The sequence below is a fragment of the Chaetura pelagica genome, unplaced genomic scaffold, assembly GCF_000747805.2.
Source record: "Chaetura pelagica isolate M959 unplaced genomic scaffold, ChaPel_1.0 scaffold230, whole genome shotgun sequence".
Classification (NCBI taxonomy): domain Eukaryota; kingdom Metazoa; phylum Chordata; class Aves; order Apodiformes; family Apodidae; genus Chaetura; species Chaetura pelagica.
In genome coordinates, this window is record NW_009951955.1 from 253,436 (window position 1) to 280,752 (window position 27,317).

A 27,317-nucleotide genomic window follows, 5' to 3' on the forward strand; every position below is an offset into this window, starting at 1 on the left:
ATCACTGCTCTGCCAAACAAGCACTTGGACTCTGCTTGTTTTTACGTCGTGTTTCAGTGAAGATAAGGATGTGGGGAGATTTCAATCAGTGGTGAACGTGCCCAGATCAGACACTGGAAATGCAATAAAGAGGCCAGAGAACAGCAGTGCCCGTGGGAAAATGGTCCCTCAGGGCTGCTGCAGCTGCTGCAGCTCATCAGGGCATCCTCAGAGTGGCCCTTGCATTGATCTGCTTTAGTCTGGTGGGTTTAGACACTTCTGACACCTGATTGTTTGGCAGCAGCAGCTGCATGAGGAGGTGAGCTCCAGCTGAGCTGGAACACAAACCAACCCAAAAGTCTCCCAGTTGCTCATTTTGTTTCCAGACTGGAAGGAGGGCTCATGTATCCACCCATAGCCACTGGCACAACAACATGTGGGAGGAAATGTCTGTGCCCTGGCAGACAAGGAGAGTCATACAGACTCTGAACTGCCTTCTGCAGACGAGTGGATGTTTTAGAGATACTTGAACAGGCAGAAATTTCCCCCACACACCTTTATTTTATTTTATTTAATTTTTTTTGCCATTTTCATTAAGCTTCTCTGGGGGAGAAGTGATATTTGCTGTGATGCTCAGATGTGCTGCAACCAGCACAAGCCTCATTTACAAAACACTCCGTGTGCCAGAGGGGCTGGGGACTGCACAGGCTCAGCTGTTCATAGCAGGAGAAACCTCCTCTGCCCACTGATGGCCCTGGAGCTGAGGTTCCTCTGCCTGCTCTGCATGCTGAGCACACGGGGCTTTGCAGAGATAGATGCAGATGGGAAGCTGGAAAGAAACTCCTGCTGGATTCACATTAGTCTGGCTCTTCCCTCTGTGTGTGCTCCCTTCCTCTGGAGGGTGGGCTTGGCCCCAGCAAAGCTTTGCAGAGCCGTGGCTGTTGGAGGGCTCTGCAGGGGGAAAGCCCTGGCTGTGCTGCTGTCCTGCTGCCAAGGGCCTGGGCTGAGGGCTTGAGACTGAAAGAGGGGAGATGGAGATGAGATCTTAGGAAGAAATTCATCCCTGTGAGGGTGGTGAGACCCTGGTCCAGGTTGCCCAGGGAAGCTGTGGCTGCCCCATCCCTGGCAGTGTTGAAGGGCAGGTTGGATGGGGCTTGGAGCAGCCTGGGCTGGTGGGAGGTGTCCCTACCCATGCAGGGGGTGGGACTGGATGATCTTGAAGGTCCTTTCCAACCCAAACCAGTCTGGGATTCTGTGGTGCTATGAGATACTGGTTTGTTGAGAAGTGACTTGCCTACAAGCCCTCTGGGGCTGGAGAGCAACCAGCCCATCTCTAGTTGTGCATCACCAGCTCCTGCCTTCAGGTGTGGCTCCACCACAGCAACACAGGCCACTCCTTGGGGTCAGAGCAGACCTGGGTCTGCAGGCCCCGTGGAGTTGGTGCAGGAGGTGCCATAATGCACGTGTGGGTCCGTGATGGGCAGCAGATCTGGAGCAGCACGTTGGAGATGGGCACTAGGTGGTACTTCAGTGAAAACCTCCACCTTTTCCTTTCATTTCAGGGGATGGCCAGGTGGATTTTGATGAATTCATGACAATTCTGGGACCTAAGCTGGTGTCATCGGAAGGCAGAGATGGCTTCCTGGGAAACACAATAGACAGCATCTTCTGGCAGGTAAGTGCTCATGTTTTAAATGCAGCTTTAGTCAAATACCAGTTGCTTCCAGAAGTGATTTGTTGAGGAGCACCAACTGTTTTGGATATGTTTGTGTGAGTGCTACTGGGGTCCTTCTTGCTGTGTGTGGGGTGAGATGGTCCCGTGTTGCTACAGGGACCTGCTCTCAGCTCAGCCCTGTGAGGGAGAACTTTGGAATTTATTTCTGGAAGGGAAAAACATTTTTCTCAATGATGCTTTGGAGCTGGGAGCCTTGAACCTGCCCTGCTGCTCTCTGCTCAGTGTGCCTTGGCTGTGGCAGAGGGATGCTCCAAGCAGGGTGAGATGTGCCATGGAGGCCACCTCTGATGGGTGCTTCTGTGGCTCATTCAGGTCCAAGGCTGAAGATAATGATGTTGTGCCAGTTTTACCAAGATGTTGCCCTGGGGTGCTTTGGTCCTGCTGGATTTGAGCACTGGAAGGGAGGCAGGTCTGGCAGCAGGAGCTGCCTCATGTCTGTTGGGTAGTTGGATTTTAAACAGATTTTTAATGTTAGACCTTCCTGGGAAAGCAAGGACAGTCCAGGCTGTTGTGGTGGGGATCTCCCAAATCAAAACCTCCCAAAATCTCCCCAAAAGCAGTGCTGCACTTTTCTTGCCAATGGATTAAATGTGTGGCTTCCTGTGAGATCACTGCTCATTTCACTGATCATCCAGCTGCCTTTGCCTGCCAATAAACTTTGACTCTTGCCAAGTTCCTGTGAATCAAATAAATTAGACCTGGATATAAGCATTTCTGTCTTCTCGTAGTACCCTCCAGCACTGTCCAGACTGAATTGGGTGGGGTTGTGTAGAAGTCTTTTAAAAGTCCTTTAAAAACTTGTTCCTGGCATCCTGGCGTGTGATGGAAAGAACCCTGGAAATCCTGCTCTGGATTTTGGTTGTCAAAGTGAGAGTTGGTGAGGCCATAGGGGTTTGTAAGGGGCCTGGGGGGTCTGTGAGAGCTGAACTCCCACCATGAAGGGCAGGACTGTGACAGTCCCAAGGGTTTTGTTGCTTCCACTGTTCCTTGCAAACCTCATCCTGGCATGTGAGCAACGGGAAGAGAAGGAAGCACCATCCTGTCCCACTGAGGCACTGGTGCCTTCAGACTGGCTTCTTCAAAGAGCAAAAATGGCAAATCAAGTTCATGAGCTGATGGGGAAGCAGAGAAAGCTGGAGCCCTCCCTAAAATTCAGCTCCCAGGTCAACCTGCTGCCATTTGGTGACTTTTCAGCCCATGGAAGTGTCTCTTAGAGGCTGTGCTGGAGGAAGGGAGGACACATGTTCTCCTCTCAGAGCAGCCTGGGCTCTGCTTCCACCTGGTTCTTCTTTGCAGCAGGGACCAAGGCCCTTGTGCCCCCCTGACTGCAGTGGGATGAGTGAAAAGAGTGCAGAGACCTCAGGTACCTGGAGCCAGGCTGGCAAGGGACAGCAAAGCTCTGACTGAACTGCCCCAGTGCTCCAGGGGCTCTGGAAAGAAGAAGAAGAAGTAAAACGTTTATAGTCTTTTACTTGTAAGGCTAAAAATCCATCCTCTCCATAACAGTCTCCTGGATTTCAAAGCACTTGAAGGGAAGGCTTCATCTCACATGTCACCCCTCCCAGGGTAGGAGAGCTCAGGAAGGGAACAGAAATTTTGCTGCTTGTTCCTAAAGCAGCAAGAATTAAACCACGTAGGGAAGTGTCATTCAAGGCCCAGGTTCCCTTTGCCCATTCCCACCTGGCTGTACCCAAACCCTCAGCAGGGCCAGAAGCCACCTCAGCTTTTAGCAAAGCATTGATGCATCTCCTGTGGGATTCAGTCTGATGGAAACCTTTTTGGAAGTGGGGCCTGTCTGTGTTTCCCATGTCCCCTTGACCTGCAGTTTTCACATTTGCTGGAAAGGGATGGGAGGGAGAGGAAGCTGAGGTTGGGTTGCTGACAGAGCATTTCACCCTGCAGGCATCCCCAAGGAATGATTTTTAAGGATTTTTAAGGAGAGGATGGAGCCCACCAGTCCACTGGGACATCAGGAAGCACTTCCCCATGGAAAGGGTGATCAGACACTGGGATGGGCTGCCCAGGGCAGTGGTGGAGGCACCATCCCTGGAGGTGTTCAAGGCAAGGCTGGAGGTGGCACTTGGTGCCCTGGTCTGGAGATGTGGGGGTGCTGGTCATAGGCTGGGCTTGATGATCCTAAAGGTCTTTTCCAGCCTTGGGGATTCTGTGATCAGACGTTGGGAATTGTTCAAACCAGACTTGATTCTGATGGTCTTTTTCAGTTCCTTCTCTCTAAAGATTGTTCACTTTGAGATGGAAATCTCTGCAGTGCCCTGCCACCAGGCCCTGCCTCTCAGGAAAGGTATTGTCAAAATGCTCTTAAGGCTTGAAAGAGCATAAGAAAAGGGAAAAACAAGGAAAAAAAAAACAACTCCACTGCTCATAAATACTAAAATAACAAAAAGCAAAAGTGTTGGCAACTCTTTGCAACAAACAAACGTGTTTAGGAAGAAAAATGACCTTTTCTGTGAAAGAAAAGCTAGAGGAAGAAATTACAAACAAATAAACAAAGGAACAACCAAAAAATGCAAATGGCTGGGGGGGGAGGACTGGTGGGGGGTCAGGTTGAGATTTGTTGAACATGGAACCATTCAGGTTGAAAAAGACCCTTGGGATCAGCGAGTCCAACCCTCAGCCTCCTCTTTCTCACACTGAACATCCCCAGCTCCCTCAAGTGTTCTTCATCAGACTGATTCTCCAGGCCCTTCCCCAGCTCCGTTGCCCCCTCTGTCCTGGCTCCAGCCCCTTGAGATCCCTCTGGAATTGAGGTGCCCAGAACTGGACCCAACACTCCAGGTGTGGCCTCCCCAGTGCTGAGCAGAGGGGGACAATCCCCTCTGGGCTTCTGCTGGTCACACCATTTCTGATACAGGCCAGGATGGGCTTTCTTGGCCACCTGGGCACACACTGGCTCCTGTTCAGCCCCTTGTCACTGAGAACCCCCAGGTCCTTTTCTGACGTGGAGCAGCTGAGCAGAGGGTGCTGTGGCATTGAGGAAGGACATCCAGGATCTGGCTGCCAGACAAGTGCTCCAGCACAGCCCATAATTCATGGTTTCCCAGTGTCCAAGGCTTGCAGGGCAGGTTGCTGCAGCCTGGCATCTCCAGCCAGAGTGTTGCTGCCTGGTACCAGTGAGACCTGGTTAGATTTGATGCTTCCCAGTTGTATCAGCAAAAGACCTTGTGCTGCAGTGATGGCCAGGACCAGCAGCACCTGCTGGAGCATCTTGGTGCCCCTTTCAAGTTGCAGCAACGAGGTGGCAGGAGCTGCTGGGTTCCTGCTTGTGCAGGGGCATGAGAAGGAGCTCGTTCTGGGAATGGCCCTGCAGTGGTGGCCACCCCTGCCATGCCCACCCAACCTTCACCTCTCTTGTTGGTCCCCACCCTGGCACCAGGCACAGCCTTGCTGTTCCAGACTGGGATTTCTGAGGAGAAATGGTGAGGGACAAATTTGGTGGCCCTAGCAGATGGTTCCCCAGCCAACAGCCATCCTGAGTTGGCATCAAGATGGAGAGGCTTCCCTGGCCATCAGGATACCAGTACAGGGTGGGGGCTGAGAGGAGTGATGGGGAAAGGGACCTGGGGGTCCTGGTGGGCAGGAGGGTGACCATGACCAGCCATGTGCCCTTGTAGCCAAGAAGGCCAATGGCATCTGGGGTGGGTTAGAAAGGAGGTGGTTAGTAGGTCAAGGGAGGTTCTTCTGCCCCTCTGTTCTGCCTTGGTGAGGCCACATCTGGAATGTTGTGTCCAGTTCTGGGCCCCTCAGTTCCAGAAGGACAGGGAACTGCTGGAAAGAGCCCAGGGCAGAGCCACAGAGATGCTGGAGGGAGGGGAACATCTCCCTGCTGAGGAAAGGCTGAGGGAGCTGGGGCTGTTGGGCTTGGAGAAGAGGAGACTGAGGGGCCACCTCATCCATGGGCACAAATCTGTTCAGGGCAGTGTCAGGAGGACAGCGGCAGGCTTTGTGCAGTGATGTCCAGTGACAGGACAAGGGGCAGTGGGTGCAAACTGGAGCCCAGGAGGTTCCCTAGTGGGGGCAAACTGGAGCACAGGAGGTTCCATGGGAATCTCAGGAAGAACTTCTTTGCTGTGAGAGTGCCAGAGCCCTGGGCCAGGCTGCCCAGAGAGGCTGTGGAGTCTCCTTCTCTGGAGACATTCCAACCCCCCTGGCCACGTTCCTGTGTGATGTGCTCTGGGTGCCCCTGCTCTGGCAGGGGGGTTGGGCTGGGGGAGCTTTCCAGGTCCCTTCCAACCCCTGGGATTCTGTGATGCTGTGATTTTGTGACAGAGACACCTTGGCCCTGCTGAAGTCACATCCAGCTCCATCCTGCCCCTTCCCCCTGCTCTACCAGCCCTGAGGACATGGGAGGGCACATGGCCAGAATGTTGTGGCTTGATGGGTGATGTGCAGGTTCTCAGGGTATGTTCCTGAAGAACATCCCCCCTCCCTGCAGCCTCAGTGCCCCCACACTGCCTGAGCCAAACAGGCTCCAGGAGCCCCTTCCCCAAGGTCTGACTCTATCAATACCCTTTTCCAGTGGGGGCATCATGTGCTTTTCCCAAGTGGCTGGAAAGGTGCTGAGATCTCAGGAGAAATTCCTGCAGCTCTTTTTTCAATCAAATTTGCCACTTGGCTGAGGACCAATTTCCTTGTCTGTGTGTGCTTTCTGCACTGTCACTTCACTGTCTGTGCAGGTTTGGGTGTATTTCTATGCTGGCAAAGATTGAAACCTTCCACTCTGAGATGCAGCCCCCAGAGCTGGTCCTGCCATATCCTGTAGTGCCACAGAGAACATTTTTTTCACTATGACTATTGAGCAACACACACTATAAATGAGTAAAGGCAAGGAATAATTATGTAAACATTTACTCACAGTTGAGAAAATGTGTCAGGGTGCAGAGGTTTGTGGCAGAAGTGCAGAGCAGCCTGAGAGAGGCAGTGGAAATAGTTGTTCCTCAAGGCTCAGTGTTGGGACTGTACCTGTTTTACACCTTTATTGATGATGTTGCTAAGGACATGGGCTGGATCATCAGTGAGTTTGCAGGTGACACCAAGCTGGGCAGGAGGGTTGGTCTGCATGAGGACAGGGAGGCTCTACAGAGAGACTTGGATAGATTGGATGGTTGGGCTGATGTCAAGGGTCTGGGCTTCAACAAGGTCAAGTGCTGGGCCCTGCACTTGGGCCACAGCAACCCCAGGGAACACTCCAGGCCTGGGGAAGTGTGGCTGGAAAGGGTCTGGCAGGAAAGGACCTGGGGGTTCTCACTGACAAGGGGCTGAACAGTGTGTGCCCAGGTGGCCAAGAATCAGTCTGATGAAGAACACTTGAGGGAGCTGGGAATGTTTAGTCTGAGGAAGAGGAGGCTGAGGGGAGAGCTCATCAGACTCTACACCTGCCTGAAAGGTCATTGCAGAGAAGTTGGTGCTGGTCTCTTCTCACAGGTCATGAGTGACAGAACAAGAGGGAAGGGCTTCAAAGGGCTTCAAGCTGCACCAGGGCAGGGTCAGACTGGACATGAGGAAAGATTTTTTTCCCAGGAAGAGGGGCCAGACCCTGGCACAGGCTGCCCAGGGAGGTGGTGGAGTCACCATCCCTGGGTGTGTTGAAGGGTCACTTGGATGTGGTGTTGGTGGATGTGGTTTAGGGGAGAACTTTGTAGAGCAGGGGTGATGGTTGGACTGGGTGATCCCAAGGAGCTTTTCTGGTCTTAATAGTTCCATGACTCTATGATATACATGTGAGCTTGGTGGGAAGAGTTCAAAACAGATTTTAATCCCTTTGTATGGAAATCAAGCACAGAAGGGAAAGATCTCTGCTCCAAATGAGCCAGGGTGAGGTTGAAGTTTCCCCCAGAGCTGCATCCTAATGTCCAGCTTCCCTGTGCTGAGCAGAGACACAAAGCTCAGGAGGTGACCCAGCAAGGTCATGGACATGCCCCCTTTTTCAGAGCAGAGCTGGGAGCCAGTTGCCTTACCCTGGGGGAGTGATGGGGGAAAAAATTAAAGAAAAAAAAAAAAGGATCACATAACAATGATTTGCATGTTTTAAAGCTCTTTCTACTCTTGCAGAGTGTGTTTGGATGTTTTTCCCCCTGGGGGAGCCTTGGTCAAGGGGTTATTATTGCTGACACCCCCTCAGCTCCCCCTGCACGCCTGAAGCTCCAGCTCCTTCAAACCTTTGGGAGTGACAAGGCAAAGACAAATAAAATGAATTGGAGCTTTTTAGGGGAGCAGAATTTGAGAAGAGCTTTGACAAAGCAGACAGCTTGTATGCAGGTGCCACATTCAGGGCTTTCAGGAGCTGCCATCCCCTGTGCAGATAAACCTGTGACCCTCAGCTGCCAGCTCTGTCCTCTGCATGGGGAGACAGCTGAGCTGATATTAATAGTTATTTTATGGCTAGTTGGTATGTGGGCACATGATCTCACCAAATCAGCCAGTATGTTTGGTTTAAATCTGTCCTTTCCCCAATACTTCTGTTTCTTGCTGCAGGTAGAGTCACGGAATCACCAACTGGTTTGGGTTGGAAGGGACCTCAAAGCCCATCCAGTCCCACCCCCTGCATGGTGGCAGCCACCAGCCCAGGCTGCTCCAAGCCCCATCCAACCTGCCCTTCAACACTGCCAGGGATGGGGCAGCCACAGCTTCCCTGGGCAACCTGGGCCAGGGTCTCACCACCCTCACAGCAAAGAATTTCTTCCTCATGTCCAACCTCAATCTCCCTCTTCCAGTTTCAATCCATTCCCCCTCATCCCATCCCTCCCTGCCCTTGTCCCAAGCCCCTCCCCAGCTTTCCTGGAGCCCCTTCAGGCACTGGAAGCTGCTCTCAGGTCTCCCTGGAGCCTTCTCTTCTCCAGGCTGAACAGCCCAACTCTCCCAGCCTGGCTCCAGAGCAGAGCTGCTCCAGCCCTGGGATCATCTCTGATGATTGATACTGGTATCAGGCTCACCTTTGCAGATTTCTGAAGCCACACCTTTACTACAGACTGACAGGGAAAGTCTGCAGAACTCCCAGCTCAGAAATGCTCTGACAACTCCAGGCAGGTGAGAGGGACCTCAGCCCTGCTCCTGGTGTGTCTGGAGCCGCCTGAGCTTTTGCCACCTTCTTCCTCACCTGTAGATTTGCTGGAGAACAGATCAGTCCTAAATATCAGCCCTTATGGGCTGGAAGGGGATGTTCTCTGGCCACTCTGGGTCAGGCTTTTGGGATTTAAATTTATACTCAGCTTTACACCTTCTTGATTCATGCTGGGCACAACAGCACAGGCAGAGAAACACCAGCATGAAGCTGTCTGAGATCTCAGGGACTAAGGGGAGAGCTGAGCCTTGTCTGGTTGTGCTCTGCTCCTTCCTCCCCTGCTTTTATTTACCCTGCCTGTGTGATACCTCAGGGAATAGTTACTCTGCTGATTAGAGATAGTCAAAATGGTTTTGCCAACCCAATTTTATTGAAAAATTACCCTTTTCTTTCTTCTTTTTTTTTCCCCCAAGTGAAACTTGCATCAAAGACTCTTTGAAATTGCCACTATTCCCAGAATTTCTGCCTTGCTGCCTTGTTCTTGCTGAATATTTGCCAGGTTTTTTTTTTCACCCACGTGTTTCCAGCTGCTTTTCACTCCCCAGTAATGGGGTGTTCTCATTTCTCTGCAGCAAATTTTTCAGCACACAAATCAAATGGGTTTTCTGTTTGCAACAGAAAATGGATCCATTTAGGACCTGGCAAAGTGGAAATGACTTAAACAGATTTGATGTGGGGTTTTTCCATATTATTATTTTTTTTTTAACCCAGAGTAATTTCTCAGGTGTGACTGTCAGGCTTTGGGGCTGCTCCACACTGGCTACCAAGCCAGCAGAAATGCACCTAATTTAGGTGATTAACACCTGATTAGGGTGTTTATCTCCACAACTGGGGGAGGTGCTTGTGAATCTTTCTGCACTACTATCTTCTTCTTTTTTTTTTTTAGTTCATTTTTGTCTTTGAATTGTCCTCTCTGCGAACTCCCCACAGATCTCTTTGGGTTCCCATTGGATAAAGGTGATTATGGATTAGAATTAATGATTAAGATCCACATATTGAAGAGGAATTAATCCTCTGGCAGAGGGTGTCTTGCTCCTCTGACAGCCCCTCTGTCTGTGACTGTTGAAGCATCACAGCATCACCAAGGCTGGAAAAGACCTTTAGGATCATCAAGCCCAGCCTATGACCAACACCCCCACATCTCCAGACCAGGGCACCAAGTGCCACCTCCAGCCTTGCCTTGAACACCTCCAGGGATGGTGCCTCCACCCCTTCCCTGGACAGCCCATCCCAGTGTCTGATCACCCTCTCCATGGGGAAGTGCTTCCTGATATCCCACCCAAACCTCCCCTGGAGCAGCTTCAGGCCAGGCCCTCTTGTCCTGTCACTGGTTGCCTGGAAAAAGAGCCCAACCCCACCTGAGCACAACCTCCCTTCAGGTGGTTGGAGAGAGTGAGAAGGTCCCCCCTGAGTCTCCTCTTCTCCAGGCTAAACACCCCCAGCTCCCCCAGCCCATCCCTGTCAGACTTTCCCTCCAGTCCCTTCCCCAGCCCTGTTGTCTCCCCTGGACCTGCCCCAGCACCTCCAGCTCCTTCTTGCAGTGAGGGGCCCAGAGCTGCCCCAGGACTGGAGCTGAGGCCTCCCCAGTGCTGAGCACGGGCAGAATCACATCCCTGCTCCTGCTGGCCACACCATTCCTGACACAAGCCAGGATGCCACTGGCCTTGGGGCCACCTGGGCACTGCTGGCTCCTGTCCCACCAGTTGTCACCCAGTGCTCCCAGTTCCCTCTGCTGGGCTGCTCTCCAGCCACTCTTACCCAGCCTGAAGCTCTGCAGGGGGTGACTGTGGCCAAGGAGCAGGACCCTGCACTTGCCCTTGTTGTCACTGGTGTTTTCTCTGGCCAAGGACAAGGACAGGGAGGGCTCTGCCCTGGCAGGGTCTGAGGAAGGAGCAAGGGGTTGGCAGAGCCTCCAGCTCCTCTCAGCTCCCCTGGTGATTGCTGTGCAGGAATTAAATTAGGGGAGGTAAAACCCCGTGTCAGTCCCAGTCATGCTTCCTTGCACGTGAACCATCGACTCACAAGGTTTATGGTAATCAACGTGGAGTGGCTAATTACGGGCCATTAAGATTCACTAGAAAAAAAATCCTCTCTCTCCCCTTCCCCCCCAGCTCCTTCCCGTGTTTGAGCATCACTGCTGACTTCATTGTCACCCCTGACAAAGTGCCCCAGCATCAGACTGGTGGCACCACCACAGCCCAGGACGTGCTGTGCACACACCCAGAAGCAGATGGGAAGTGAGGGCAGGAATAAGCTGATTTATGTCAGACAAAGCCTGGAATCCACAGAAAGGAACATGCTGAGACTTGTCACACTCCTAAATCCAGGGACACAGAGTGGGCAGGGTTGGAAAGGAGCTCTAAAGATCATCTAGTCCAAGCCCCCTGCCAGAGCAGGGTCACCTACAGCAGATCCCACAGGAACCATCCAGATGGGTTTGGAAAGTCTCCAGAGATGGAGCCTCCACAGCCTCTCTGGGCAGCCTGTCCCAGGGCTCTGTCACCCTCACAGCAAAGAAGTTTTTCCTCATGTTTGAGCCTTCTATTCTCCAGCTTGTGCCCATTGCCCCTTGTGCTGTCACTGGACACTACAGAACAAAGAGTAGCCCCATCCTCCTGACAACCACCTTTAGATGTTTATAAGCATGGATGAGTTCCCCCCTCAATCTCCTCTTCTCCAGGCTGAACCAACCCAGTGTCTTTATTTGAATTATTATCCCTTTTCTGAACGTGAAGCAGCCACACTTTGCACTGAGGAGATTCCTTCTCACCTTATGTGAGAGACCTGAATGTGTCTCTTCCACAACATGCAGAAACATCCCAGTTGTTTTGCATAAAAGGTCATTTTATTGCAAGACAGTGCCCATGACTACACCTCCACAGGGCTCTTTGCACCATTATTGCCCAGCTTGGGCTGTTTCCAGAGCCCCAGGCCTGTCTTGCATCTGCCACTTGACAAACATCCCAAGTGCTCCCAGAATTAAATCTCCGTCCAGTTCATTTAACACCTGCAAAATTAAATCCTAAGCTTGGAGTCTGTTGATGAAATGGAGCCACAATTGTTGGGCACTGCCCTGGAGGAGTGACCCAGGTTCTGGTGGCTCACAGATGCCACCCTGGTGAGGGCCAAAGCAGGCAACACCACCAGTGCTTTTCCAGACCTCGAGCAGTTGTTAGGGAGCTGAATGGGTGATGGAGTCTCAGCTAAGCCTGGAGGTGGCCTTTTGTGATGCCCCCATGCTATTTTTTCTGGTCATGTCAACAGTTTGTCCTCTCATGGCTCTGATGTTGCTGTGTGTGACCTCCTGCTCATTGTGCTTTCCCTGCCCCTTCAGGCGTGTGGGTTTTGGTGTTGGTAGAGCGGTTATGGAGATGATGCTTTTGGACCAGAGGTTGGTACGGTGTTCATCTGGTCAAGTCTTGGACACTTAAATATCTTTATTCCTTCCATAAAAAGGGGGAGACAGGAGAAGATGTACAAATACCCCACATGATTTATCACAGAGAGCTGCATGAAGATAATCCAAGGGCTGGAGCAGCTCTGCTCTGGAGCCAGGCTGGGAGAGTTGGGGTGTTCAGCCTGGAGAAGAGAAGGCTCCAGGGAGACCTTAGAGCAGCTTCCAGTGCCTGAAGGGGCTCCAGGAAAGCTGGGGAGGGGCTTGGGACAAGGGCAGGGTATGATAGGATGAGGGGAAAGGGTTTCAAACTGAAAAAAGGGAGAGTAAGATGAGATCTTAGGGAGAAATTCTTTGCTGTGAGGGTGGTGAGACCCTGGCCCAGGTTGCCCAGGGAAGCTGTGGCTGCCCCATCCCTGGCAGTGTTGAAGGGCAGGTTGGATGGGGCTTGGAGCAGCCTGGGCTGGTGGGAAGTGTCCCTGCCCATGCAGGGGGTGGGACTGGATGGGCTTTCAGGTCCCTTCCAACCCAAACCAGTCTGTGGTGCTATGACAGTATTTGTGTGTGTAGAGAAGCTCCATGTGAAAATGCTTCCTTCTTACTGAAAAGCAACTCAGCTGAAAGAGGAGAGAAGAGATTTAGTGCAGGGCAGCCCCACAGAGACAATAATTCAGCATCCTTGTGTGCTGACAGCATGATTGACTCTTAAAGCCAAAAGGACCAATTCATGGACTCCCAACCTTTATATTAATTATCAACAGATCAGTAACAGGGAAAAACAAGAGCCATCCTGCACTCCAGGGTCTGATCAGGGGTCGTTGGGCAGACCCTGTGCAGATGCAGCTTGTCCTGAGCAACCTTCTCAAGCTCTGAGTGGTAGGTGTCCTGCAGGACAGCAAGGGCTGGGAGGTTCTGACTGGCCAGGTTTGGGCACAGGTTTTCAGAGGACTGCATGGGCTTTCAGGTTTCTGCCAAGCTCTCTAGCACTGCCCAGGCCCTGGGGCAATCTCAAGTACCTGGTGGTTGTGTTGGTGTCATCAACTGTGACCAACTCTTGTGACACTTGGCACAGCCAGAGCCACAAAGGCCATCATCCCCATCCTCCTTCACACTGTGGCTGAGGCTTGTCCAGAAGGAAATTAGAGCTCTCCTGGCTCTCCATGGCTGCAGCAAATGTGAAGTGGGGATTTGTGGTCAGTCTGAGCAGGAGCTGGGTCTGGCTGCACCCAAGCAGTGAATTCTGCTGCCACCCAGCAGCCTGGCAGCCTTCTGCTCTGGTTTTGCAGATGGTGATGGGTTGCAGCAAGTGATGTTTGTCTGCAGGTGCTGCAGGGAGCCTGGCTGGCAGGGACCTGCATGGCAGGCAGGGAGGGAGCTCCAGCCCTGCTGAGGGAACCCTGTCATCTACTGTGGGTGATCCTCCACTAGCAGGGGGGGGTTGCATGAGATGATCTTCAGAGGTCCCTTCCAACCCCAACCACTCTGTGACTGTGCCCCTGCAGCCTGGGGTTACATTCTCTGCCTGAAATCAAGGTGCACATTTCTGACCATAACCTGGAAAACCCTGGGTGTGACTTACCTGTTGGATGCTGTGTGAAAAAATATTTTCTCAAGCTTTCCAGGGCATGAAGTTGCACAAGAGCCTCTTTGGTGTCCCCTGACCCCATCCAGGGCTGCTGCTTTGACCATATTCCCTCTGGGTTCATCCCAGGCAGGAGATGCCCCTTGAACTCCAAGGGCTGAGTTATGGAGAGATGTGTTTTGTCACCCCCCAAGCAGTGGGGTGTGAAATGGGGCACAGGAAGCAGGACACAGCTCTGGAGGGTCCATCTGTGTCAGCAGGTCCTGCTGGTGTCCCAGGGGATGGGCAAAGAGCTCATTCAAAATAACTTGTTGAAATACAAAACCCAAGCAAGTGTAGTAATCACATCCCAAAATAATGAATGGCAAAGAAAATGAGCTGTGGGAATCAGCTGAGAAGACTTTCCTGTTTCTTGGGATAAATAAAATACCTGATTATGAGAACTTTAACTCTTGATGTTGGATGTGAGAAGGTGCAGCTGGAGGACAAAGCCTCTACCTGCTGCAGGGATGAAATCTCATCATCTGCTTCTTAATAAGGCTGAAGTAAACAGCAGGGAGAAGGTAGAGCTAACAGGTAACAGGGCCAAACACAAAGAAATCACTACATTTGAAGCACCCATGAGATGGGCTCATGCCTTCATGTCTGGAATCAGGTTTCCAGGTCTCTTGAATCACTGGATTGTAATGATAAAGGAGATGTTAACTTAGATATTGGTTGCAAATACTCCACAATTGCAAGGAACAAGGGCATTTGCTGTCAAGGTATTTTAAGCCAATTGCATTATATCTACTAAATTGGAGGCTCTTTTGGACGTAATGACAATGCAATTGGAGCAGAAGAGGCAGTAATGTTGTATCTCAGCCTGCAGGTCATCGTGGGTGATCATGGGTCATTGCTTTCAGTCTGAACAAGACATTTACAGACTTTCAGATCTAACTTAAAATATCAGTGACAATAAAAAGGTCACATTCTTTCAAGATGATAAACTCAGTGATTCATAAGTCTCTCTTCTCTTTGGAGTGGGGTGAGGTACCTGGAAGTATTTCCTGTGTTCTGACCTAGAAAAACTGGTTCTCAGTGCTTAGGGATGGGTAATGACACTTGCTCAAGGGATGGCACAATATAAAGAGGAGCTGGGACCACGTTTGGAAAGCTGGAGCATCCTGGTGAGCACCTGTAAGATGACAAAGGCTGCATAAGGGTGCACATCCCTCTGCCAGAAATCTGTCTGCCAGGCACCCATCAGAGGGACTGGGATCTACTGGAGAGAGTCCAAGAGAGGCTACAGGGATGATGAAAGGACTGGAACACCTGCCTGAGGAGGAAAGGCTGAGGGACCTGGGGATGTTCAGTCTGGAGAAGAGAAGACTGAGGAGGGATCTAATGAATGTCTATCAATACATGAGGGCAGCAAGAAGGCAGGACAAGCTCTTGTCACTTGTGCCCTGGGACATCCCTTTCTTCTGGTCAGAATCATAGACTGGTTTGGGTTGGAAGGGACCTGAAAGCCCATCCAGTCCCAACCTCCTGCATGGGCAGGGACACCTCCCACCAGCCCAGGCTGCTCCAAGCCCCATCCAACCTGCCCTTCAACACTGCCAGGGATGGGGCAGCCACAGCTTCCCTGGGCAACCTGGGCCAGGCTCTCACCACCCTCACAGGGATGAATTTCTTCCTACTGTCCAAATAAAATGAGCTTGGGGATTGATTTTAAGCACCATCTCCTGTCTGGTCCATGGGACCTCTGTGGCAGGTTCTGTACCCAGACACATTTCTTGTAACTGCACTAATTCCTCTGATTTCCTTTCTGCTGTTTCTCCTCTAGCTACTGAGGGAATAAATCCAAGTGCTGAATGTTTCATTTCTTTCAGCCTGTGCAGCAGGCAGGAACTCCCCATCTCCTGGAGCAGTGGCTGTGTGTAATGAGGTATCAGGGGAGCACGACTTCTGAAATCTCAGTAACTGCTCTTCTCACACAGGCAGAGCAGTTGTTTTTAGGAGATGATCAGATCAGAGAGATAAATTTGGAATTAGTTTAGGATTATTCCTGGGTTTGATAGTTGCTGCAGTTTTCACAGCTCCTGGAAAGTGAACCACACGAGGTCTGAGCAGGTTTGAGCTGCAGAGGGACGTGGTGGTCATTGCTCCCACCCTGCTGGGGCAGCCAGGGCTGCAGAGCAGGGGGGAGAGGCTGCAGCCTCAGCAGGGCTGGAAATGGCTCATGAGTGAGGTCATCTGCTTGGTGATCACCCACAAACTCCTGTCACCACCAAGTGCCACCTGCTAGAGGCTCGAGAAGCCCTTGTTGTCATCAGCCTCAGGAGGGGTTGGATGCCTGAGAGCTTTGGGGTGCATGGGGGAAGATGCAGAAGGTGGCAGCTCACACTGCCCATCACCTCTCCAGCCTGGGGAGGCCAGGCAGGTCTAGCCCTAGGGAAGATCTCAGTGTAGCTGGCAGGGCACTGGCACACAACCCAAGCTGTCAGTGCTTTGGCAGCATCACAAGCAAACTCCTTCATGTGGAGAGGGTCATTTCATGGAATTATGGAGACACAGAATCATGGAATGGTTTGGCTTAGAAAGGACCTTAAAGATCATCCAGTTCCAACTCCCCCTGCATGGGCAGGGACACCTCCCAGCAGCCCAGGCTGCTCCAAGCCCCATCCAACCTGCCCTTCAACACTGCCAGGGATGGGGCAGCCACAGCTTCCCTGGGCACCCTGGGCCAGGCTCTCACCACCCTCACACCAAAGAAGTTATTCCTAATATCCAACTCAGTCTCCCCTGCCCTTGTCCCAAGTCCCTCCCCAGCTTTCCTGGAGCCCCTTCAGGCCCTGGAAGCTGCTCTAAGGTCTCCCTAGAGCCTTCTCTTCTCCAGGCTGAACACCCCAACTCTCCCAGCCTGGCTCCAGAGCAGAGCTGCTCCAGCCCTCCCAGCATCTCCACGGACTCTCTCCAACAGCTCCATGTCCTTCTTGAGTTGTGGACCCCAGAACTGGACCCAGCCCTGCAGGGGGGTCTCCCCAGAGTGGAGCAGGGGGAGACAGTTCCCCTTTGCCCTGCAGGTCACAGTGTTGGGGGTGCAGCCCAGGACACAGGTGGTTTCTGGGCTGCCAACGCACGTTGCCAGCTCCTGGTGAGCTTCTCACCAACCAACACTCCCAGGTCCTTCTCCTCAAGCCTGTACAAATTATTCCCAAGGTCAGTGTGTTGAGTGAAGCCCAGGACACTGGTTCTTTCCCAGTTCCTCACCCCTGCCCACATTTTCTAGCCCTCCTGCATTCCCCCACTGAGCAGTTGCTGTCCCAAAGTCTTCTCATGCTGGTCAGTTTTCCTTACATCCAAAGCTTTTAGCACCAGACAGTGTGGTTTTAATGCTGGGCATGTGCATCTTCCTTCCTCACCTGCTTTATTAATTGCATCTGAAATACTTCAAAGCAGAAATGTCACCCTAATATAATTAGTTTTGATAGTTCCTACAAACAGAGAGGATTGGGGCACCCGCTCCCCATGTCTTGTTCCAGGTTTCCTGTGGAGTGGATAATTGAGAATGTTTGTATGTATTTATTTAATTAATACATAATTAATCAGCAGAGTCACAGAGCATCACAGGTCACTTACACTGGGAATAAATGCTATGGTTTTCCCTGTTGAAAAGCACATTATCCTCTGTCTAAACCCTTTGGCCTCTACACCTCAGCAGCTGTTTCTGCAGTGGAGGATGTGAAAAGCCACCTTTCTGCAGGCATCAGAAGTGCTGGCATAAAAAGGAGCAGCCCTCAGACTTTGCACACACCAACATGGGCTCTGGTAACTCCTGGGCAAAACCTTAACTGTGACCAGGAGACACAAAGCCAACACTAACCCATTTCCCAGGAAGCGGAGGAATTATTTGCCACTTCACCTTGTTCCCCGTGAAACACCCAGAGAGCATTTACTCCTTTCTCCAGTCTCATTTTGCCTGGGAACACTGGTTGCTGGGGAAAAAAAAAGACAAGGTTTTGCTTTTCTTCTCTCCTCTTCTTGAGGGCAAACACTTGCCTCTTGGATTTTGCTTGAAGCCAGATCTGCAGAGAGAACAAACTTCTCTGATGTGGGTAAAACCATCTCAGATAAAGAAAGCAACACAGGCACCTGGTTTTCTGTCTCCTGTAGTGCCCACTTCTGCCTTGGCCAGCCCTCCCCCATGGAGAGACCTGCTCCATCCTCCTCCAATCCACCCTGAAAAGCATTCAACCTTTGCTGTTTGGGTGCTTTCTCCTACTGCTTTGGCTGAGATTTCCTCTGTCTTTGGTTTATTTTCGTGTGCATGTGGAGTTCCTTATGAAATAAGTAGTTCCAGGAAGGGCTGCCAAGCAGGGAAACAGTCTCAGATAATAAAAAACAAGTCATAAAAACAATCCCACCTCCCAAACTGGAGCCATTGTTTTCTTGCAGACATACTGAAAATGCAAAATCAACTTAGTAGCTCAGCATTCAGTCATGATTTCATGATAGAATATTTGGCTTTTACATCTAGAATATCCATTTTTCCACTTTCATAACAACCAACAAAAAACCCACCGTAAACAACGAGCAGACCAACAAACCACATTTCACAATCCACTTCTATTTTGGTTTTGCCTTTTTTTCCCAGTCTAACTCAGAAACAAAAGGGCTGCCAGTTTGGGTGCAAGTGTGATTGCAGCCTGATCTGGCATATTTAGGGAATTCCAGACCTCCTGGGCTGAATCTGAGGTAGCAACTACATCTTGTGTCAAGATGTTGCCCCAGGTTGACCAAAGGTAGATGCAGCTAAAATGGAACTTTGACAAACAAGCTGGTTTCATTTTCATTGGAAAACTGGGCTTGCATTCAGTAGTGCTCAATAACACCTCCCCAAAGTGTAATTGTAGTGGGAGCCCATCAACTTTGAACATTTTGGGGCCAAAGTGATGGCTCAGGCTGGGTTCTCATGCAAAATAATGTGACAAGCTGATGGGTTCGTGTCAATGGTCCATGTTCTCCATTCATGGGAGGCAAATGATCCACATTTCTATGGACAATTAGACAAAAAGGAGCAGGTGGTGTCAGGTTTTTTCTGTTAATTATCAGCAACACAAGTAATTTCCACCAACCATTAAGCTGCTTTTCATTCCTCTCAGCAGCAAGCTCTTTGCCTTAGGGATGGTTCATTCCCACATCTGCAAGCCATGTCAAGGATGCTGTTGATACTCTGTGTAAGAAACACCCAATGAAGGTGTAGACACATATTGGGCTCCAGCAGGAACAGGGCCCAGTTCTCCAAAACAGACACTTGGCTCAACAGTTCCTGGATTCAAGTAAAACTGGAAATGTCAGAGTATGGAAAGATCTCCATAAAATCCATGTTGTGCTTTCAAAGTCAAGGCTTGGCCATCAGGTCTGTCAAAATAGCCCCTTTCTCAAGTAGCTCATTTGTCCCAGAGGCTGCTCTGGGCTGGCATCTGCTGTGATCCAAGTCTTCCTGTGAAAACTGCTGCCCCAAACCGTGCGTGGCTCTGCCTGGCTGGTGGCACAGGGTGGTGGCAGCTGCTTCTGCAGCAGCCTGCACACATCTGTGCTTCTGTGACCCCAAACCCTTCCCTGAGGACCAGTGACTCTGTAGTGTTGGCTGAAAGGGGCAGGGATGCTAATGATGCAGCTCCAAACTCAGACCAGCTTTGCCAGGACTAAACTGACCTTCTCTAGGGTCAGTTTGTGGCTTCTTGAAGGTTCCTCTGGAAGTCCCACCAGGCAAGGTGATATCCAAACACAACATTTAGGGCAAAATCAGGAATGGGGAAGCTAAGAGACCAGTCAGCCTTGCAACAAATTGAAGCTAGAGCCAATCCTGGTTCTCTGGAAACCATCAGTGATCCTGGAGGAGGCTGGAAGTGCCTCTGCAGGGAGCAGAGGACACATCCCTTGTACTGATGCACCAGAGAAGATGGGCATCCTGATTCCTAATTCATTGTCTGTGTTACATCATGATTAAACTGCTTCCTTGCCTTGTACCTATTTCCATTTGGCTGCTGCACAGATTCTGTAGATACATTTGGTACCTCAGCTTTGCCCAAAGTGGTGAATCCCTGGCACTGTCTTGAGTTTTAATCAACACTTGCCTGTGTTAGGCAGGAGAGGGTAGAGGACACCAATGTTTTTACAGCTTAAAAAGCTGGAGAATCAGAATTTCAGGTGTAAGAGGAGGAAGGGAACTGCCTGCATGTTTAGACACATCACTGAGAAAGGGATGCAGGACAGAAACAGGGACTTCAGTGGGGATGGCAGATTGGAGAAGCAGTTCTGCTGCTGCTGGGCATAGCTTGGACTGGCAAACAATCATGGGCCTTTTCATGCCAACTCAGAGTGTTTTCCTCCAGATTGGTCACAAACAAGTGAGCACAGTGTCTCTAGGGTGATGGTGGCTTTTTTCCCTGCTGATTCCTCTGTCTGTAGATACTTGCTGGTGGCCTGGGTGGATTCCAAAGTGAGAGACTGTGTCTGTTTTCCTCACATCTGGTTACTCCGTGGTTGTAGGGTACAGGAGTTTGGTTCAGGAGTGAGACCTCAGGCAAAGTGGATGCTTAGATCATGGTGTCTTGTTTAGGGCCATGGTAATGCTGGTCCGGGGTGCAGAGCAGTAGAGAAAGTGTCCTTCTGTAGTTTGCACAGTTTTTTATCATTCTGAAAGCAGCAGCAATGAACCAGTGAGGCTCTTGAGACTGCACTGGGCTGTTTACCAATGCACTTCTGGTTTTGCATTAAGTTTTGGCAAAGATTTCATCTTCAGGCCTGCTTGGACACTCCCTACACCCCAGGTCCAACAGAAAGGTTTTGATGCAGTGGCTCAGCAGGGAGTTTGCAGTCAACTTAGAGTGATTTTGGGAGGCAGCCAGATGCCATTGGCTCCCACCTGTTGACCTCCCATGCAGCTGGCAGATCAGCCAAGGTGGCAAGGGCCTTCTGAAGAGGAACACTGACCAATTTTCCCCACTGGCATTTAGCAGGTGTTGAAACTCTTGGCCATTAGTTCTGCTTTATTTCACAGCAGTTACCATCCTGTGTCAAAGGAGAAGCTGCTCTGAGCCCTGCACATGAAACAAGCACATTTCATGCCCTCCAGCATTTACCTGCAGTTTGCCAAGAGTGGTTCTCAATCCTGAGTCTTTCCTCTGATGTATGCTGAGTGTTCCTAAAAGTTGGAGTTGTTGGCACTGGAGTGGAGGCCACTCAAGGCAGCAGATGATGTTTGAGCAGAGCTCAAACAGCCTCATTGAGCAGGTCATGATGTTGCTTGGATACAAAGCTGAGATCTTGCTGACAAGGGCAGCACAGTGGCACCACAGCAGATTCTGGGCCCAGATTGTTCCTTTGGAGGTGCTTCTGCAGCTGGCCAAAGGGCAGCAGTCCCATTTCACATCTGACACCTTGTTTCCAGGACTTGCCACCCTGGTGGCTTTGCTGTCTTCTCAGATCCCAGGGGATGATGCTCAGCAAAGCACACGTGATGGGCTGAATGATCAACCCTGTGCAGGAGAATGGCCATCCCAGTGGGAGCCTTTGCTGTGACAAGTCACATGCAGAGCTGGGTCCATAGTGCAGGTCAGGAGGTGGCAAACACCACTGGATGCAGGAAGGCCTGTAGGAGAAAGATCCTGTTCTTGTTCATCATCATCACCCAGCATCTTCTCATGACAAAAATAAGCAAACCCAACCTTTTCCATACTGGGCATTTTTGGAGCTCTGAGCTGGCTGCTACCACTCAGAAATGAGTTCTTGAAGTTATTGATAATGGGTAGATCCATGAGGGTGTCAGCACAACCCTCAGCAGTGGTCAAACATCAAGTGGAGAGCTTGGAAAGTTTCAGAAAGGAGCAGAAGAAACAGAGCTCATTGTTACTCTGGTGTGAATCAGTGGTGTGTCCACACTGTGGGTGTTGTTGTAGCCTGCTCCACTGCATCCTGGAAGGGAGAGGGAGTGATGGGAGAAACCAGAGAGAAGGGCAAGGTCACAAATTCCAGGAGGTGACTCCTCAACTTCAGGTGGGAAAAAGGAAAACTGGGGAAGGACACTGCCTGGAAAGCAGTGGCTGGATCTGAGAAGGGTGTGAAATATCTTGATAGCAAAAGTTTTGTGTGCTAGACTTCCAAAAATAACTTGGTGAATTCTTCAGTCAAGGTCTCTCTTCTTCCATCCAGCAAGAGAAGTGAGATTTGCTCCCAGTGTCTGTGTCTGGCCTGGCCCTGCACAGTGGGCACATCCATGGGTTATTGCATCCCCGTGGAGGGAGCTTCTTCCCAAAGAGGTGGCAGTTTAGGGAACAGTGAAAACAAACCTTATGCTCCTGGGGCAAAACCACCCCTGGCACTGGAGGGCAGTGCTGGGAACCAGTTCAACCATAAACCAAAGAGCAGAGCTCCTGGCCTGGAGCCAGGACTCCAGCCTGGCATTTCCCCTCTGTGTACCCTGAACCAAAGCCTTTCATACCTCTTGTTCCTTTTTGCAAAGGGCAAGGAGATAAGGAAATAGCTGACACACACCATAAGCCTCAGTTTCACCTGTCTACACCTCATAGTTCCCACCACCACCAGTGGAGAAGGGGAGCACTGGTGGCCACTTCACCATTCAATATTCAATATTTCCTGTTTCAGGATTCAATATTTCCTTAGGAATTTGCTTCTTGTAGACCTCTAAACCTCATCACTGACCTGAAATGGCACTGGAGTGATGGATTGCACCATTAGCATCTCATTATGGGATTAAAAAACCCCTAATTCATCCTCCCAGAATCAACAGAAAACTGCCATTTAGGCACTCTCTTTTTATTCCATAAATTACAAATTAGACTAGTGGTGTCCAGGGATTCCTTGTGCTGTTCCCTTCGTCCTGTAGTTTAGCAGAGTCTGCATCTTGCTGGCTGATTGCCACAGCCCACTGGTCTGGAACAAATCCCTGCCAAGGCTGAACGTGGGGGTGGGAAGGGAGGGATTTGCCACGTGCTGTGGTTGCTGAGCCTGCTGCTGGTGATGGCTCCTAAGGAAGCAGAGCACCAGCCCCAGCACCTGCTACACATGGACCTCATCCCTGTGCTGATCCAACTGGCAGCCCCTGGCCACCCCTTTGCACTAACCTGTTGGATGGTCTCCTACATTTTGTTGGTGCTTCCCAGTGGGTGATGAGCCCGTGGTGCCCAGGAGCCTGGGAAGCTCTGGTAACCACCCCCTGGGGTCACCAGCATGGAATCGTGGAATCCTTTTGGTTGGAAAAGACCTTTAAGATCATCAAGTCCAACCATTAACCCAGCCCTGCCAAGGCCACTCCTGCCCCATGTCCCTCAGCACCACATCTACATGGCTTTTAATCACCTCCAGGGATGGGGACCCCTGGGCAGCCTGGGCCAGGGCCTGACAGCCCTTTCCATGAAGAAATTGTTCCCAGTATCCAATCTAAACTTCCCCTGCCACACCCTGAGGCCATTTCATCTTGTTCTATCACTTGTTCCTGGGCAGAAGAGACCACTGGAGTCTCATGCCTCTAACCAGCACCGTCCTGATTCCTTGTGTGCTGTTTCCTACAGCAACATCTAACTGCTCAGTAGGTGAAAGCAAAGGCTGTGAAGCTGAATTCCATCTGCACAGCCCACGTTTCACAGCCAACAGTTGTTCTTACAGCTGAACACCTTGGTGATGGCTCCACCACTGGCAATAAAGAGAACAAGAAAAGCTTGTGCCCAGAAATGCTGGTTTAGAACAGGGACCACAGTTCAGTGCCCAGATCTGTAGGTGACTCTGAAGTCCTCAAATCCAAAATTGAGGTTTGGTTGTTTGTTTTTTTTTCTTTTTAAAGTCTGCATTGAGGACTGTGCTTGCTTAGACTGAAGCTACCAAGCTGTGAGAGGGCTGATGAGAAAACTGGCACCAGCCTCGTTTGGAAATGACCACAGTGACCTCACTTCTTTTTGCTCCCCTAAACACAGAGACTATGAAGTCTTCCTTGGAAAGCTCTGTCTTTTCTAAGTGAGAAATGTTCCAGCCTAGTCCAGGGAGCTGCTGCTTCTTCTCTATTTACTGAGCAGAGCTGGGGGTCAGCAGGCACGACCAGAACCCTTCAGCTGGGAAGCTTCAGATGAGAGCACACCTGGCTCCCCAGCACAGGGACTCACAGCATCATCAGATCTCTTGGGTTGGAAAAGACCTTGAAGATCATGAAATCCAACAGTTAACCCAGCACTGCCAAGGTCACAGCTAAACCATGTTCCTAAGAGGAGCCTTTGCAGCACTACTCAACCAGTTGACAACCAGTTCTAACTTGGCAGAAGCTGCCTCAGAGTTGGCCCTTTGAACAGCCTGAAGCACTTCTCCTTAAACTCAACGAGGCTGGACTTTTTCAAGACTCTCTTTCAAGCTGGCAACTCATAAAAGGGAGTAAGAAATGTATTGCAGACCAGTCACCTGGCCATGGTCCTGGTTCTTCCAACAGCTTTTCAGGGGTGAAGCTGTGATGTGTGTCGCACCACACACACCTGTACCTGTGAGGAGAGGCACAAGAAGGACCATGACCTGGCTCATATGAAAAGCTCTCAAGGGCCTTGCTATGATCTGAGTCACCAGCAGCTTTAGCAACATCAACATGATTCAAAAACCATGAAAGTGGGAGTTACTTCAACTTCTATTGAAAACATGTGCCAGGATGTGACTCGTGTCATGTCCAGGGACCAGGCAGCTCCTGCTCCAAGCACCTGCAGTAAAAGCTGAGGTTTGGGAAGAGAGGGGACAGCAAAGAGGTGCACAAGTTGGAGCCAGAGCTGGGAGCACCCCATGCCACTGGGCCACCAAGAGCTGCCTGGGGTGTCCTGGCAGTGAAGGATGTGGGTCCTCCTGGATCCTGGGGCTGTGGGTTCTGCTGAGGTCCTGGTGGGCTGTGGTTCAGCACTTCTGAGGGGAAGGGAAGCAAAGCAAATTTCTGGGCAACGTGGTTTTGGTATGAGGGGCTGCATGGGGGGTCTGAAAGAAAACATTTGTTAATTTAGTTTTGTTACTTGTCCATCCCTGTTTTGGGCAGCAGGGGAAGGAGCTGTTGCCTCCCAGAATCACAGAATGTTTGGGGTTGGAAGGGACCTCTGAAGATCATCAGGCTCAACCCCCCTGCCAGAGCAGGACCAAAACCAGGGCAGGTCACTCAGAAAGGCATCCAGGCAGGTCTGGAAAGTCTCCAGAGAAGGAGACTCCACAGCCTCTCTGGGCAGCCTGTCCCAGGGCTCTGTCACCCTCACAGCAAAGAAGTTCTTCCTCATGTTGAGGTGGAACTTCATGGGCTCCAGTTTGAATCCATTGCCCTCATCCTGTCCCAGGGCACAAGTGACAAGAGCTTGTCCTGCCTCCTTGATGCCCTCATGTATTGATAGACATTCATTAGATCCCCCCTCAGTCTTCTCCTCTCCAGACTGAACAGCCCCAGGTCTCTCAGCCTTTCCTCCTCAGGCAGGTGTTCCAGTCCCTTCATCATCCCTGTAGCCTCCCTTGGACTTTCTCCAGTAGATCCCTGTCCCTCTGGAACTGGGGAGCCCAGAACTGGACACATCACTCCAAGTGAGGTCTCACCAAGGCCAAGTGGGTGGTGAGGAGAACCTCCCTCGTGACCTGAAGCTGAACCAACTCTTGTTTTTCTGGGAAGCAGCTTCACACATCTCTGTTTCACCACTGACAGTCCTGCTTTGCAGCTCCCCTTGTTCTCCCTCTCTCTGGGAATACTCCAGCCAGGGATCATGAGCACTTCCACTGGCTTCTGTAGTGGGACCAAGTGATGGAGTTGGAGAGTAACTTGCAAGAAGAAAGAGACACAGAAAATCAGCCAATGGCATAAACTGTTGGATTACTTTTAAAAAAGAACATGGCAGCCAACAGAAAGGTCAAACATACCTGGGGTAATTAACTCATTATTCTCCCCCTCTACTCTGCTCTGGTGAGACCCCACCTGGAGTCCTGTGTCCAGTTCTGGAATCCCCAACATAAGAACTCTTTGAGTGTGTCCAGAGGAGGCCACAAAGATGATCAGAGGCTGGAGCAGCTCTGCTCTGGAGCCAGGCTGGGAGAGTTGGGCTGTTCAGCCTGGAGAAGAGAAGGCTCCAGGGAGACCTTAGAGCAGCTTCCAGTGCCTGAAGGGGCTCCAGGAAAGCTGGGGAGGGGCTTTTGCCATGGGTGTGTAGTGAGACGACAAGGGACAATGATCTGAAGCTTAAAGAAGGGAGATTCAGGTTGGACATTAGGGAAAAAGTTATTTTCTGTGAGGATGGTGAGACCCTGGCCCAGGTTGCCCAGAGAAGCTGTGGCTGCCCCATCCCTGGCAGTGTTGAAGGGCAGGTTGGATGGGGCTTGGAGCAGCCTGGGCTGGTGGGAGGTGTCCCTGCCCATGCAGGGGGTTGGGACTGGATGGGCTTTAAGGTCCCTTCCAACCCAAACCAGTCTGTGGTTCTATGATTATTTCTTTATATCTAATGGCAACATAATCATCTCCCTCTGTGCTGGTGCCTGAAGGGGGAGTTTAAATCACCAGAAAACCACACTCTGCTAAAAATTCCTTCATTCCCAAAGCCCATTTATCACCTTGAGGGCATCTCAGCCGTGTTTCCACAGAGCTGCCTGACTCACCATTAGCTCACACTCACACAACAACCCATTAGAAAGCAATTAGCTCAAGGAAATGCATCAAAGCTGTTTGTGGGGCTGATCTACGGGGGGGATAACATTTCCTTGATGGGGAATGTCAACTTGTCAGCTTCCCATAGCCTGGCAGGGGCCAGCCCGAGGATTTACACCCTGTTCAATTTAAGAAGTCCTCACTAGCTCTCAGCCCAGCCACCACCTCTTCCTGGGGATGCACTGTCCTCTCCTTATCAGTGTATTTTGCTTTGGTTGTCTCTAGGCCCTGAGAGATGCACATTCCTCTCTGCACCCTCAGCATCTCATTTATACTCATTCCTTTATTAATTGACATCAAGTACAAATTAGAATTGGTGCTTTATTCCTTCTTACTGTACATTATGTTGACTTGTCAACTCTAATGGCTTTTCCCCTCCCAACATAATTGGAGAATTATGCATTAATACTGCAAACTACATCAAATTGTATTTTACAATGTGTTCTTTTTAATGATATTCAGTGATGATATAGATATGCAGGCACACATAGAGAGGTACAGGGAGCTCCAGGCTGTTGGGTTCAGCTTGTCTCTGAGCTCATTGACTTGGCAGGATTAAGCTCCAGGGGACGTGGCTTCAGCTGAACTCATTTCCCTGCAGCTCTTCTCAGCTTTTCCCTTGGAGAACTAACAACAACATCAAACTTCTCCAAAGGGAATGTGCAGGGGGAGAAGAAAATGTTTGGTATGAAAAATGGCAAAGTCTGTCATGGACTTATGCTGCTGAGAAGTTCAACCAGCTGTGGTGGCAAAGCCACCAGCACCACAGCCCAACAAACAAAACACACAGGAAAAAGAGAGAGGGATGGATGGTGATGACAAATACACAGCCCAACACGTAACCTGGTT

At 50.7% G+C, this 27,317-nt stretch overlaps 1 protein-coding gene across 1 annotated transcript in view; it reads left to right on the plus strand.

Moving 5' to 3' along the window:
* CALN1 (calneuron 1) overlaps positions 1-27,317 on the plus strand; it is a 110,058-nt gene that overhangs the window by 56,768 nt on the left and 25,973 nt on the right. Inside the window, exon 3 of the mRNA XM_009999119.1 lies at positions 1,542-1,654. Within this exon, the coding sequence (XP_009997421.1) occupies positions 1,542-1,654 (113 nt within the window). The remainder of the gene's footprint in view (positions 1-1,541; positions 1,655-27,317) is intronic.